The sequence below is a fragment of the Malaya genurostris genome, chromosome 2 (genome assembly GCF_030247185.1).
Source record: "Malaya genurostris strain Urasoe2022 chromosome 2, Malgen_1.1, whole genome shotgun sequence".
Classification (NCBI taxonomy): Eukaryota; Metazoa; Arthropoda; class Insecta; order Diptera; family Culicidae; genus Malaya; species Malaya genurostris.
This window is the reverse complement of record NC_080571.1, coordinates 95,138,101-95,153,924: the sequence shown is the minus strand read 5'-3', so window position 1 is coordinate 95,153,924 and position 15,824 is coordinate 95,138,101. Positions and strand designations below refer to the sequence as shown.

Below are 15,824 nucleotides of genomic sequence, written 5' to 3'. Positions count from 1 at the left end.
AAATAGAACGGCAGCGTATACCTGTTTAAATTTTACAGTAGAACTGGTCGAATAAATAAAACGAAAACGGCTTGTTGGGGATACGTTTGTTTCAGTTTCAGTTACATTTTAGACCATCCATATGAATCTTGCAGCTGCTGAAGTTGCTCTTAAGAGGTCTTTCTTGGCTGATCGTCATGAAACCGGCATGAATATTACTAATACTTCTATAATTTTTCAATTTTAGTTACAAGAAAATGAATATGTTTTTTTTCTAGCAAAGTCCTTATTCCTGAAAATAACTTATGACAGTTTCATGCAAAAATAAGATATTGCATTTCTGTTTAAGCAATGTTTGAATTCAATGAAAGACATCAAGACGACTCATCAATAATTGCACTACTTAATTTCTACATTACTAACGTGGTTTTTTATTAGCAAACCGCCGGAAAATTTCAATCTCCTTTTCACTACTTTCTTTTTAGTTTAGCCAATATTGCACATGTCATATGTGTTAAATTCATAAAAAAATTGATTCCTTGCTAATATATGACGTTTTGTTGTATTATGACCGCAATATTGATTGTACCAATGGATTTTTGAGCTACACGCGACTCTATGTCTAATGATTCCCAAGACGTTTCAGATTCCTATGACTATGAGGAACAAAAGAATGATATGCTATGTAAATATGAATTGATGTATGAATTTTCTAATATTGATGTTAAATCATGAGATCTATTGTATGAAATCTTCTATCAATCAATATTTTTTTCTTTTCATTTCCAAATGATTACATTTCACCGACACTCACGAAGAATATGACAGAAACGCGGGAAAATATCTTTTGTATATCCTTTAAAACTTACCGGATTCCTATCGAGATCCCCATGCAGCTCGCCAATGGAGGGACGTTTAAGGCATCGTTTCGAAGTGCGATAGTATTCCAAGCGTGGTAAAGGTTCCCTGCAATCATACAAGTGCACTAAACATCATATTGTAGAACGAATAAATTTAACAAACGCTGGAACTCCTAAAATTTTTGGCTTGATAATTCACTGAGCTCAAACATTTGTATAGTACCTCGTTATGTTGCACATTACTGTTCCAACATCTGGCTTATCCACACTTTTCTTTCGTCCTAGTTTATGACTGAGCATGCTAATTCCGCTAAGCAACTTCTTAAACTGTTTCATTTTCGCTAAGTACTCCGGTAATTGAACTAGAAAACGGCTCTCGTATTGTTCGATAAACACAATGCCTTGTCACTTCCAAAGGTTCCCATCGACTGAATCGTATGAAATCGGAAGGTGTTTCAAACTGCTGGAAGTGTTTCGAGATTACACGCATTTAAATATTCTCCGATCGACGTAGCGTAACTTGATTACCGGATAACAATCAATATGATAAGAGCTACAAGCTGATAGTGCTTAGTATGGATGTTAATGCTAGACATCAAAGCGGCAGTAGAAAAAGTGAGAGCGAATGACTATGGCTTCGTTCAATCATAACATTAGAACACAAATGCAACCTGATTTGTGTCGTATCTGTACTATAATTGAATTTTTTCAATGAAAATTAGAAATAAGATGAAATGACTTAGGTCGCTCTGCCCGAAATAATGTAACTTTAACTTTGCGCATAATTATTTTCTAGATCAACTGCTGAAATTATTCACTTTACGTTACTTTCTTAGATCGTTTGGAAATCCATTACTATCTCGGCGCTCTAACGTCATCGCTGGGATGAAAAGCTCCGACCACAGTATAATTAGGTACCGACCGAAGAGAATAAAATCAAACACGTATTATGCCTCCATTAAATTAAATGCTTGATATTACCCAGGCTGAATTGCAGGTGATGGGCTCTCGTGGGTTTGGTTCACAAAGAACGTATCACAATTGTTGAAGTTAGCATAGAATACAAAAAAATGGCGCGTATATTTTAATCACCCTCATTCTTGTTTACGTGCTTACGAATACGAATAAGCCATTCTTGTTTGGACTCGAATTTTGCCACAAAATATTTAAATATCAGTAAACTTCTTCAAATAAATGCTAAGCTATGACGAAATCACTCCAATTCTTGCAATTAGCCATATGTGAAACGCTAGAATGTATGCCAGTTTAGTTTTGAATAGTTTTAAAGACAAATAGACGAAATGCCGTGGTTTGGACTCGAATGTAAAGGTGATTTGCAATCAAAAGATAAATTTGTTTTTTGAAGAAATATGTACAGCATAGCGATCATAGTAGAATGTGTGTTTTTTTCTGGTGAGCCTTTGAATATATGGGCGGTTACAAGATTTTACGCATAAAATTTTACCTTATTTGTTAGGTACTTTATGGAAATCATAGAAATCATAGTAATATGCCATGGATAAACATGCTTTATTTCATATTGAATGCATGATTTTACCAATGTAATAAATAAGCAGACTGTCGAAAACATGACAAAATTGCAAGAAAAATGCAACATATTTTTCGCAAATACTACTGATCGGACTGCTATTTCCAATGGTATTTTTTACTTTGCGCGAAGTTTACTTTCAAAATTTTTTTTTGACGACTTGAATAGAATTGATCTTAAGAGCGATATTTATTTATTATGTAGCATTCGTCACTTTTTGGCATTAAAAATGCCTTACTCTTCACTATATGGGGCCGGGTGTCAATTTTAAGTTTCAAAAATAGTCGCGTAACCTTTTTGTGTCATAATTTTGAACGTTAATAACTCGGTCATTTGTTGATGGATTGTTATAATTTCACAACCAATCGATTCGGAAACTTTTAACTTAAACATGTATGACGACGTCGCTTCAGTATTTCAATAGCATACTATTGAAAAAATGGTTTTTTTTTCCATAAATACGTTTATTTCTTAAGGCAGTTTACATAAGTTTTTCTTCGCCGTAGCATCACTTTTACATAATATTCTTATCCTAATTTAATTCTAACATAGTCACAACGTTTTGAATTTATTAAAACATATTCTCTTATAGCTTAAATATCATCTTAGGTAACTCGTCATTAATTATGAAATCTACCCGGAAATATTATTTGAACCAAACGATTAACTTCTATAAATTATAAAATAAGCTGTTATTTTCAGACATTTTGTTGATAATTTCATAAACTGTTTCGAGTTTGTTTGTATCATTACATAATTTTTATTCTAATTTAGCTATTGGTTGAACTCATGGACGCGGCTGGGATCAGAACTAAGTCTTAAAAGGGGCCTTTATTAAATTGAAACTCCAATTTTCTTTATGAAATGATAAATAAGTTTCATGTATGAAAGGTCACGACAAGCAAGAATGTCTCGAACTGGGATATTGGATAGTTTACCTTGGGTACGCAAAGAATTTATTAGTTGAGATCTGACATCACGATACTCCACGCATGTCCAAACGACATGATCAATATCCCGATAACCTTCTCCGCAAGCACAATGATTAGTCTCGGAGAGCCCAATTCGAAGGAGATGTGCATCTAACGTGTAGTGATTGGACATGAGTCTGGACATCACACGAATGAAATCCCTACTCACATCCAGTCCCCTGAACCATGCCTTTGTCGATATTTTCGGAATAATTGAGTGCATCCACCGACCCAGATCATCTCTATCCCAAGATGCTTGCCAGCTGGCAAGTGTTCTTTGGCGAGACGAACTATAGAATTCGTTGAAAGCAATCGGTCGCTCATAAATTTCACCCTCAATAGCACCACGTTTGGCTAAATTATCGGCTCTTTCATTGCCTGGAATGGAGCAATGAGCCGGGACCCAGACTATAGTGATTAGATAATTATTATTCAATATGTCGTTCAGACACTGTTTTATTTTACCCAAGAAAAACGGTTCATTTTTGCCAGCAGCGATTGAGCGAATGGCTTCAATTGCACTCAGACTATCTGTGAAGAGGAAATAATGGTTTGGAGATAATGTGACGATTACACTCAAACTATAATGAACTGCTGCTAGCTCTGCTATATAAACAGATGCAGGTTCTTGAAGCCTAAATGAGTCCGAAACATTATTGTTGAACATACCAAACCCTGTCGCTTCTTCAATTCGCGATCCGTCCGTGTAAAACATTTTCTCAGAGTCAATATGCCTGAACTTACTTGAAAATATTTTTGGGATTTCCGTCGAGCGTAGATGATCCGGGATTCCACGCACTTCACGCTGCATGGATGTGTCGAAAAATAAAGTTGAGTCAGGGGCACTTAGGATGCTGACACGGATAGGAATATATCTTGAAGGGTTGATTTCCTGTGACATATGGTTAAAATATACTGTCATAAATTTTGTTTGAGATCGAAGCTCGACTAGTCGTTCGAAATTATTAATTACCATGGGATTCAGCACCTCACATCTTATTAGCAGGCGTGATGAAAGCTCCCAAAATCGATCTTTTAATGGAAGAACTCCCGCCAGAACTTCAAGACTCATTGTATGTGTCGAGTGCATGCAGCCTAAGGCAATTCGCAAACAACGGTACTGAATTCGCTCAAGTTTGATAAAATGAGAGTTTGCAGCGGAACGAAAACAAACGCATCCATATTCCATCACTGAAAGTATCGTTGTTTGATACAATTTTATTAGATCTTGCGGATGAGAACCCCACCAAGATCCTGTTATTGTTCGAAGAAAATTTACTTTTTGTTGGCATTTCGTTATCAAATACCTAATGTGTCCTCCCCACGTGCATTTGGAATCGAACCACACCCCGAGGTATTTAAAAGTTAAAACCTGTTGGATCATTCTTCCCATCATATGGAGCTGAAGCTGCGCGGGAAGAAAAAAAATGGTTGGAATCGACCTATGTTTTCATCCACCAATCCCTGTTGTACAAAATGACGTCAACTTCTTGTTCGGCATAGGAGGCTTTGCGTCATGCATAAAAAACACCGCATCGTTCTGCGTAGTATGAAGAGAAATCTATAAATATAGGCTGCACAATATTTCTTTGCCTAGTTGATGTTTGACTGTGAATGAAACAAGTAGCTCGTCCAGTGAGCTGATGACTGGATTTTATATGCGTTCACTTGCTGGATTATCGCTTTTGCATTATGCCTTGGTGAAATTTCCTATTGTCCGTGCAACACCGTGTTCGTTTGAGTATCTTATATATCATCTAGCTATTGAAGAACCGAATCAGCGTGGTTACCGATTCTTTTGAAATATCACATGTGTTTAGCAAATTTTTGGTCGATTTTGCTATTAAAAATGCCTCACACTTCGCTTCCCGAGGCTGGGAGTCAATTTAAAACATGCAAAACTAATCGCGTAATATTTTCTGTCATAATTTTGAACGCTTATAACTCAGTCGTTTGGTGATGGATTTATATAATTCAACAAACAATCGATTCGGAAACATTTAATTTAAACTTATGAGACAACGTCATTTGAATATTTCAATTGGATACCATTGGTTTGAATTGAGTATTTTATTTTGATTCTCTGGTAACTATCAGGCCAATTTAGAATTATCGGCGATAGATTTTTCGGATCTAATTTGCAGCGCTTGTTCCTCGATGATTTGTTAATGGATTTTCCTAATTTAAATGATTCCAAAGCTTCAATATTGTAAACTTAAAAATGTTTTAATTTGCCAACGAATCGCTTTGCATACTTAAATCTCAATTCCCACACGGAACCACCCGCGATCCCATTTCAACCAAAATATTAGTTGATTTTCTGAATTCGATTGGTTAAAATTTGGTACAACTAATCGATTGTTGTTTTAACTAAACTGTCATTTTTGTTTTTCGATTAGCAGAAACGATGGTTGAAACAACTAATTTAACTGTTTGAAAAAAAATGCTGTCAATTAGTGAGGACACATACCTTTCAATTTCAACAAATATTTTAGTTGAAATAACTGGTGTTGTTATTGAAACAAAATTTTGTTAGTTGAAAAATAAATCGGTTTTATTTGTTTTAGACATTGCAAATTAGCAAAATTATTAAATTTACCTAAAATGAGTATTGAAAGATGATGCCTTCAAACGGTTGAACGTCGTCGGTTGAACTAAAGTTATGCACTGATAATTTTAGTCAATTTATATGAGCTTGGGTTGCATCAACCGCTGGGAATTGAAATTTTGTGACGGCAATTCAATCGCAGCGTTCATTCAATCGCAGCGCGTTCTGTGTGTTTGAAATCCTTCGCTCCTGTTACTTCTATAAATTGAATTCATGTCAAAAAGCGTTTTATTGCTAATGCATGAACATCATCATCGGTATCAAACAGCTGGAAGTAAAACAGTCTGTTGGAAGTAAATCAATGATCGAATTAGAAGCATAAAATTTTTGCGCATACCTGAAAGATTACGAGATGATCATTCATTAACATTTTCTAATTTGTCACCAAATCTTTTTCATCTTAAACAAGGTTAACTTTATCACAACACCGCTGTAAAACACTTGTTATGGAATCATAAATTTCTCAAATCGAATGGACACAATTTCACCAAACGCTTTAATCATCGATGTTGTTTTCATTGACATTTTGAAGCGACGCGAACAGATTTCAACTAAAAAAGTTTTTGATTTGGCATTGCGATTATTGTTTTGCTTTCAAGAGTCTCCGGCAGTTGACAGCATTCAAAACAACATATTTTTCAACTACTTGAATATATACAAATCAAAAACGATATTGGTTGAATCAAAAAGAAATTAGTTAAATCAACTATCGCAAAAATCAAAAACTGCGATATCGCAATTTTATGATCGAAGGGTTCTCCGTGCATACGAACAAAACGTGACAATGTGACTGAACAAGTTGTTGTCCCACCAGGAATAAAACGCTTCAAAAGATTCATAATTAAATTCTGAAACTTATCTAAAAGCGGCCTCCTCGCTTTAGTAGTAAAATTGAGTTCCACAGGTTCACATATACAGTACAATTAGATGCAATATCATATACTATCAAAGATAAACTGCTATTTACCTGCGATTTTACATGTATCGTTTGAATAGGAACCCTCGTGGAATTTGGTTAACCGCCAGTTTCAGTTCAATTATTATTTGCTTCAAAACAATAAGCGTCTGATGGCTACACGCGTTGTAACTATTACAATGTTCATTCATGTGTTAATAACATCAATGTAAGTAACTAAATATTTTATGGGGACTGTTTCACATGTTTTCTTCCTCGTATTGTTTCCATAATATTTACCGACACTTTTCGAAGATTATCGACGATTTTGAAGGATTAATAAAATTACACCATTATTGAGATTACTGGTACAACATTCTCTTGGATCGATTATCTGTTTATAAATTTAATAAGTCCACCCAGTGAACGACCATTGTTAGGTTGATAATGGTAATAAATAAACGATATAAATCAAATCAAATTAATAAGTTTGTACGTTTCTCGAAAATTATCATCATAAAATAAAATAGTTTCTTTTGTTCAGGTTTAAATCTTTAGGTTGTTTGTATCTAAAATTGAGCTTTCAAGTAACTTTGAAGTGTAGTGAAGTTTAGTGGATCATCATCATTATCATCTTTATTTTTGTATTTATTATGAAGACCCTAGAAACGTTTCATTTTTAATGTTATTGTGCTCGGTCGTGACTTGAATACAACCCTCTAATTTTTTTTATGCTTGGAATCTTCCTAAAAAATTACCTGCGAAGCCGATCCTTCTTTTGCACAGGAATTGCGTTGGTACACATTCGAGTGAAAACAAGAATGGCTTGTTCGCATTCATTCGCAAGTATGTGTTCGTCGAAAAGTCGATACGGACGTAAACAAGCAAGATGATATAAAATCAACGAAAAACAAGACAAATAACAAATGATATCGAAACGATTTTTATAACAACTTAAATCTGTTCCAGATGGTTTAAAGTTGGACTTGCGTTGTTATTATGCATCTACAATGTTTGGAAGTGTGATTGATTCGAACGTAAACGGTAATGAAATGAATTCCTTAGCGGTAAAAATCGTCCCGGTATTCAGTTAATAATTCCGGATTTTTTTCCAAGAGATGTCTTAGTAAACAGGGACTTGTTTAACATTTCTACAATTTTTAACATCGGACTGCTAATATCTGAGATATTCTTGCCACCAAAGTAAGCGTTCCAACTATATTTCAAAAAACTTTGGTTTACACTTATTAAGATAACTTTGAATTTGCAACTTTATTATCCATTACCCTCAATACATTACATACATATTTTTATTGAATTTACGTTTCTAATGGTGATCAAATTTTTGAAATCGGTTTAAAAACAGCTGAGATATAGTCAGTCAAAATCAGCGTTTCAACTACTTTTATCCCGTAATTTTTTACCCTCTTGATATTAGGAATGTTAAAGGAATAGCTCTTAACTAGTTGTATGTTAAATAAGGAGTGTATCTAAAATAAGCTATCCACATACATTTGTGTTGAACGCATGTATTTGTGATGGTTTTTTATGCTCAGATCGCAGCATGCTGTGCGTTTGGCTGTCAGCTTTCGATTCTTTACTTGTTTGTGCGGCTGAAATTCCGCGTTTTCAAAACGTCGCGTATTGAAAAGGAAGTTCTGGACACAAAGCTAAGTGAGAAGGGTATTACTATGCGAAAATTGGCGAAGAGGTTTGGAATTCATCATGCCAGTGTTAAAAACATAATTAATAAGTTTGGGGAACATTATTCTTATGATGAGCTACCAGGAAGAGGCAGAAAACCCGGTTCTTCCAACCCGAAACTGGACCAGAAAGTTGTATTTCTAATCATGAAGAACAAATCAATGTCAATGCGAAATCATCTACAAGAAGCAGAAAATCTCGAAGCAAAATGTAGAACAGAAGAAGCGAGCAGCAATAAGGGCCCCGAAATTGTTTTCGCGTCTTTTGCAGGGTCCGGATGCATGCGTTTTGAATAACGATGAGACTTATGTAAAAGAGGACTCAAAAACCCTTCCAGGTCCACAATACTTTACTGTCGTCGTTGGGGAGGATGTGAGCGATGCGGACAGGTCGATTCAAGTGGAGAAACTCGGTCGAAAGGTACTGGTATGGCAAGCAATATGTTCCTGTGGTTTGAGGTCAACCATTTTTCACACTACCGGAACTATAAATGCAGAAATCTATCGATCTGAGTGTTTCCAGGAGAAATTGCTGCCTTTATATAAGAAGCATAGTACACCTCCACTGGTTTGGCTGGATTTGGCGTCGGCTCACTATGCCAAAACCACTCTCAATTGGCTTGCGGAAAAGGGTATACATTTCGTTATCAATCCACCAAATTGGCCTCAGCTTCGACCCATCGAACGTTACTGGGCAATCGTGAAGAGGTTCTTTAAGAAGACTGGTTATCGCAGCTGGGAACATGCAGGAGTTCAAAAAAATTTGGGCTCAAGCGTCCAAAAAATGCGCGAATCCGGAACTTGATGAAGAGGGTTCGATCAAAAGTTCGAAAAATCGTGAAGGAATAACTTAAATTTCATCCGGTTTTCGTTATGCTCAAGTTTAACCTCGTACAATAAAGGATCAATTTTTAGTTTGAATAAAATATCGTTTTTTATCATAATTTGAAAGAAAAATTTGTGAATAGCTTATTTTCGATACACTCCTTATCCCTAAAATAAGGAACTAAGCAACTACGGCAAGCTTGCTGAATGCGGTGTAGTGTTATCTGCGGACAAAAGCAAGATAATCGTTCACACATTCCCGAGTACTTTCTGTGGAAAGAGGCGAGATAATCGTTCACACATTCTCGAGTACTTTACCACCTAATCTTGAAAGTGCATTTTTGTATTAATCGCTTATCAAGATAAAAGTGGTTCAGTAAAAACTTGTATCATGATCGTTTCAACTTACTGGAGTCACATACATAAAAAATTGTTCTTAAAGTCAAATTCCCGAAATGGATAACAACTTATCAGACTTTACATCCGATTCGGATGAACCTTGCACATATCTTCAGTATGACAAACCATTTGTTTTACGTAGATGGAGGGACCAATACGACTTAAAATTGCTTTTCAAATGGGAGAATGTATATTTCTTCAAATTGTTGTACTTCGAAAACTATTAAGTGGAAAAAAATTGTGTCCAATATAGAATTGCGAAAAATCGTTTGAACACTCTAAAAATTAACTTTATCACAACACCGCTGTAAAACACTTGTTATGGAATCATAAATTTCTCAAATCGAATGGACACAATTTCACCAAACGCTTTAATCATCGATGTTGTTTTCATTGACATTTTGAAGCGACGCGAACAGATTTCAACTAAAAAAGTTTTTGATTTGGCATTGCGATTATTGTTTTGCTTTCAAAAGTCTCCGGCAGTTGACAGCATTCAAAACAACATATTTTTCAACTACTTGAATATATACAAATCAAAAACGATATTGGTTGAATCAAAAAGAAATTAGTTAAATCAACTATCGCAAAAATCAAAAACTGCGATATCGCAATTTTATGATCGAAGGGTTCTCCGTGCATACGAACAAAACGTGACAATGTGACTGAACAAGTTGTTGTCCCACCAGGAATAAAACGCTTCAAAAGATTCATAATTAAATTCTGAAACTTATCTAAAAGCGGCCTCCTCGCTTTAGTAGTAAAATTGAGTTCCACAGGTTCACATATACAGTACAATTAGATGCAATATCATATACTATCAAAGATAAACTGCTATTTACCTGCGATTTTACATGTATCGTTTGAATAGGAACCCTCGTGGAATTTGGTTAACCGCCAGTTTCAGTTCAATTATTATTTGCTTCAAAACAATAAGCGTCTGATGGCTACACGCGTTGTAACTATTACAATGTTCATTCATGTGTTAATAACATCAATGTAAGTAACTAAATATTTTATGGGGACTGTTTCACATGTTTTCTTCCTCGTATTGTTTCCATAATATTTACCGACACTTTTCGAAGATTATCGACGATTTTGAAGGATTAATAAAATTACACCATTATTGAGATTACTGGTACAACATTCTCTTGGATCGATTATCTGTTTATAAATTTAATAAGTCCACCCAGTGAACGACCATTGTTAGGTTGATAATGGTAATAAATAAACGATATAAATCAAATCAAATTAATAAGTTTGTACGTTTCTCGAAAATTATCATCATAAAATAAAATAGTTTCTTTTGTTCAGGTTTAAATCTTTAGGTTGTTTGTATCTAAAATTGAGCTTTCAAGTAACTTTGAAGTGTAGTGAAGTTTAGTGGATCATCATCATTATCATCTTTATTTTTGTATTTATTATGAAGACCCTAGAAACGTTTCATTTTTAATGTTATTGTGCTCGGTCGTGACTTGAATACAACCCTCTAATTTTTTTTATGCTTGGAATCTTCCTAAAAAATTACCTGCGAAGCCGATCCTTCTTTTGCACAGGAATTGCGTTGGTACACATTCGAGTGAAAACAAGAATGGCTTGTTCGCATTCATTCGCAAGTATGTGTTCGTCGAAAAGTCGATACGGACGTAAACAAGCAAGATGATATAAAATCAACGAAAAACAAGACAAATAACAAATGATATCGAAACGATTTTTATAACAACTTAAATCTGTTCCAGATGGTTTAAAGTTGGACTTGCGTTGTTATTATGCATCTACAATGTTTGGAAGTGTGATTGATTCGAACGTAAACGGTAATGAAATGAATTCCTTAGCGGTAAAAATCGTCCCGGTATTCAGTTAATAATTCCGGATTTTTTTCCAAGAGATGTCTTAGTAAACAGGGACTTGTTTAACATTTCTACAATTTTTAACATCGGACTGCTAATATCTAAGATATTCTTGCCACCAAAGTAAGCGTTCCAACTATATTTCAAAAAACTTTGGTTTACACTTATTAAGATAACTTTGAATTTGCAACTTTATTATCCATTACCCTCAATACATTACATACATATTTTTATTGAATTTACGTTTCTAATGGTGATCAAATTTTTGAAATCGGTTTAAAAACAGCTGAGATATAGTCAGTCAAAATCAGCGTTTCAACTACTTTTATCCCGTAATTTTTTACCCTCTTGATATTAGGAATGTTAAAGGAATAGCTCTTAACTAGTTGTATGTTAAATAAGGAGTGTATCTAAAATAAGCTATCCACATACATTTGTGTTGAACGCATGTATTTGTGATGGTTTTTTATGCTCAGATCGCAGCATGCTGTGCGTTTGGCTGTCAGCTTTCGATTCTTTACTTGTTTGTGCGGCTGAAATTCCGCGTTTTCAAAACGTCGCGTATTGAAAAGGAAGTTCTGGACACAAAGCTAAGTGAGAAGGGTATTACTATGCGAAAATTGGCGAAGAGGTTTGGAATTCATCATGCCAGTGTTAAAAACATAATTAATAAGTTTGGGGAACATTATTCTTATGATGAGCTACCAGGAAGAGGCAGAAAACCCGGTTCTTCCAACCCGAAACTGGACCAGAAAGTTGTATTTCTAATCATGAAGAACAAATCAATGTCAATGCGAAATCATCTACAAGAAGCAGAAAATCTCGAAGCAAAATGTAGAACAGAAGAAGCGAGCAGCAATAAGGGCCCCGAAATTGTTTTCGCGTCTTTTGCAGGGTCCGGATGCATGCGTTTTGAATAACGATGAGACTTATGTAAAAGAGGACTCAAAAACCCTTCCAGGTCCACAATACTTTACTGTCGTCGTTGGGGAGGATGTGAGCGATGCGGACAGGTCGATTCAAGTGGAGAAACTCGGTCGAAAGGTACTGGTATGGCAAGCAATATGTTCCTGTGGTTTGAGGTCAACCATTTTTCACACTACCGGAACTATAAATGCAGAAATCTATCGATCTGAGTGTTTCCAGGAGAAATTGCTGCCTTTATATAAGAAGCATAGTACACCTCCACTGGTTTGGCTGGATTTGGCGTCGGCTCACTATGCCAAAACCACTCTCAATTGGCTTGCGGAAAAGGGTATACATTTCGTTATCAATCCACCAAATTGGCCTCAGCTTCGACCCATCGAACGTTACTGGGCAATCGTGAAGAGGTTCTTTAAGAAGACTGGTTATCGCAGCTGGGAACATGCAGGAGTTCAAAAAAATTTGGGCTCAAGCGTCCAAAAAATGCGCGAATCCGGAACTTGATGAAGAGGGTTCGATCAAAAGTTCGAAAAATCGTGAAGGAATAACTTAAATTTCATCCGGTTTTCGTTATGCTCAAGTTTAACCTCGTACAATAAAGGATCAATTTTTAGTTTGAATAAAATATCGTTTTTTATCATAATTTGAAAGAAAAATTTGTGAATAGCTTATTTTCGATACACTCCTTATCCCTAAAATAAGGAACTAAGCAACTACGGCAAGCTTGCTGAATGCGGTGTAGTGTTATCTGCGGACAAAAGCGAGATAATCGTTCACACATTCCCGAGTACTTTCTGTGGAAAGAGGCGAGATAATCGTTCACACATTCTCGAGTACTTTACCACCTAATCTTGAAAGTGCATTTTTGTATTAATCGCTTATCAAGATAAAAGTGGTTCAGTAAAAACTTGTATCATGATCGTTTCAACTTACTGGAGTCACATACATAAAAAATTGTTCTTAAAGTCAAATTCCCGAAATGGATAACAACTTATCAGACTTTACATCCGATTCGGATGAACCTTGCACATATCTTCAGTATGACAAACCATTTGTTTTACGTAGATGGAGGGACCAATACGACTTAAAATTGCTTTTCAAATGGGAGAATGTATATTTCTTCAAATTGTTGTACTTCGAAAACTATTAAGTGGAAAAAAATTGTGTCCAATATAGAATTGCGAAAAATCGTTTGAACACTCTAAAAATTTATATGAAGTACAAAAGAACACTTCTTTATTTACCTAGTGGTGTGATAATGCCTTTTTTTCACTATTCGAGCATTTTCATTTCAACATATTTTTTCGTTCAGATAATTTTGACAGAAATTTGAACTAATTTTTAACACAAATTCATTCATATTGATTCGGGTAGCTCACAAAAGCGTGTTTCAGCGAAAAGGGAAACAATTTATTACTCAAGGGAGCCCGTAGGGCCTAACATTTTCGAAAAATCATATTTTTTCCTTTATAGTTTGTTATAATCAAACATTTCAAGATTGTTTTGTCAAGTTTTTAGGTCAAACGAAGCAGAAATCTTGGGCCTGGGTGCCGAGCTCTTACTTCTCTACAGTATGAGATAAGCAAAAGTAAAGGCCCATAACTTCCAGAGTTTTGTTCCGATAGACTTGAAAATTTCACTGAAAAATCTTGACATGTTTTACTATAAGCAAATATAAAGAAAATAATAAATGATTTTTTAAAAGTGTTAGACCCTACCCACCCCATAAAGATCTAACAGTAGCTTTCAATCGAATTTGAGATTTTTGAAATCGGTTCGTATATCTCCGTGAAAATTCAGTGCATAGAAAAACCTGTCTTAATTAACCTAGTGGTGTACCCGATCAGATGGTAATAACAGAATTATAACAACTGGAGTAATTTGTTTCAGGCATATTTTGTAACCAATTTTGAAATATTTTTGGCTGGTAAGCTGTTAAAATAACAAAAATCAAAACAAAAAAGACTCTAGCGGGAACAAAATCGTAACAGATTTTGAAACGCTTGTATCACAATTATTATTGAATTTTATAGAACTATAGAAGTCCGAAAGCAGGATTTTATAACAAAAGTTGTAATAAATTAGATAGCAAATTTAACACAGAAAAACTATATTACAGCCAACTTTTAGCATCGTTTCCATCCAAAATTGTTGAATAATTTTTTTTATTAAATGAATAATTTATTTAGTGATCTGGTTTCTGCTTTTAGTTTTTTGAAATTCTGATCATTATATTTCGATATGAAGCAACGGAAGAACTCATTTTTTCAATTAATGAACTTTATCATGAGTCTTGCAAATGAAAATAAAACATCATAACTAATTTTGTTATTATATTGTTATCATAAGTTTTAACTTTCAACTGTTTCTTATTTGTAAAATATTTCAAAATAACACAAATTGTTATACATATCAACTGTTGATATACTTGTGATTTTGTTATGTGCATATGATCGGGTAATGTTCTATTTTCAACACACTTTATCTTGTAGTTCCGGAACCGGAATGAAATTCATTGAACGACTTGGAATGCGTTACCTCGCAATAATATCAAATTTTCCAACGGAGGTCAGCTACTTAACGAGCGCATAGCAACTAGCTTTGAGCAGATTGGGAAAAAGGGTTGGATTACATGTTTTCTTGCTGCTGCTTTCGACGGCGGGTCAGCGGCCTACTTTACCGGCTTTGGCTTTGGTCATGTGGCTACACCACATTGATTCATATATAAAGAAAGATTTGCTGTAACCAAAGTCAGATGCATTGACCTTAGTGAGATAAATTTACCTTAATTAAGAGCATTAACCTTAGTTAGTGATAAGCAGCAGCGAGATTTAGGAAAGCGATGCGAAGTTGCCACATTAGATATAATTTTACTTGTGTCCTAACGGATAAGTACCGTAGACAATTTAAAATTTACATTAATAATAGTTTCTTCTCAACAACTCGATATTAAAATCAATACCTGTCGTTAAGGTGATGAGTGTCTTTTTTAAAATGAAGAAGTCACTAAAAAAATTTACAGTCAGTTTTTTTATAGTAGAACAGATTGTCTAAAAATTTTCTCATTGTAACCGTTCACCATCACTGTGGAGAATGACCGTACATGGTTAAAGTCGCTAATAAACCAAACAAACAAACAAACCTTTTTCCTAGAAAAAAACATTTTCGAAATATTCAGTCATGAAATTCAAAGGAATACAATAATTTGTTAAGCAACATTACCGATTACTGGCAATCGACGAAGATAACGGGAATATACTG

At 34.8% G+C, this 15,824-nt stretch overlaps 1 protein-coding gene across 1 annotated transcript in view; it reads right to left on the bottom strand.

Annotated features, from left to right (window-relative positions):
* LOC131429449 (bumetanide-sensitive sodium-(potassium)-chloride cotransporter) overlaps nucleotides 1-15,824 on the bottom strand; it is a 46,161-nt gene that overhangs the window by 20,728 nt on the left and 9,609 nt on the right. Inside the window, exon 3 of the mRNA XM_058593579.1 lies at nucleotides 849-945. Within this exon, the coding sequence (XP_058449562.1) occupies nucleotides 849-945 (97 nt within the window). The remainder of the gene's footprint in view (nucleotides 1-848; nucleotides 946-15,824) is intronic.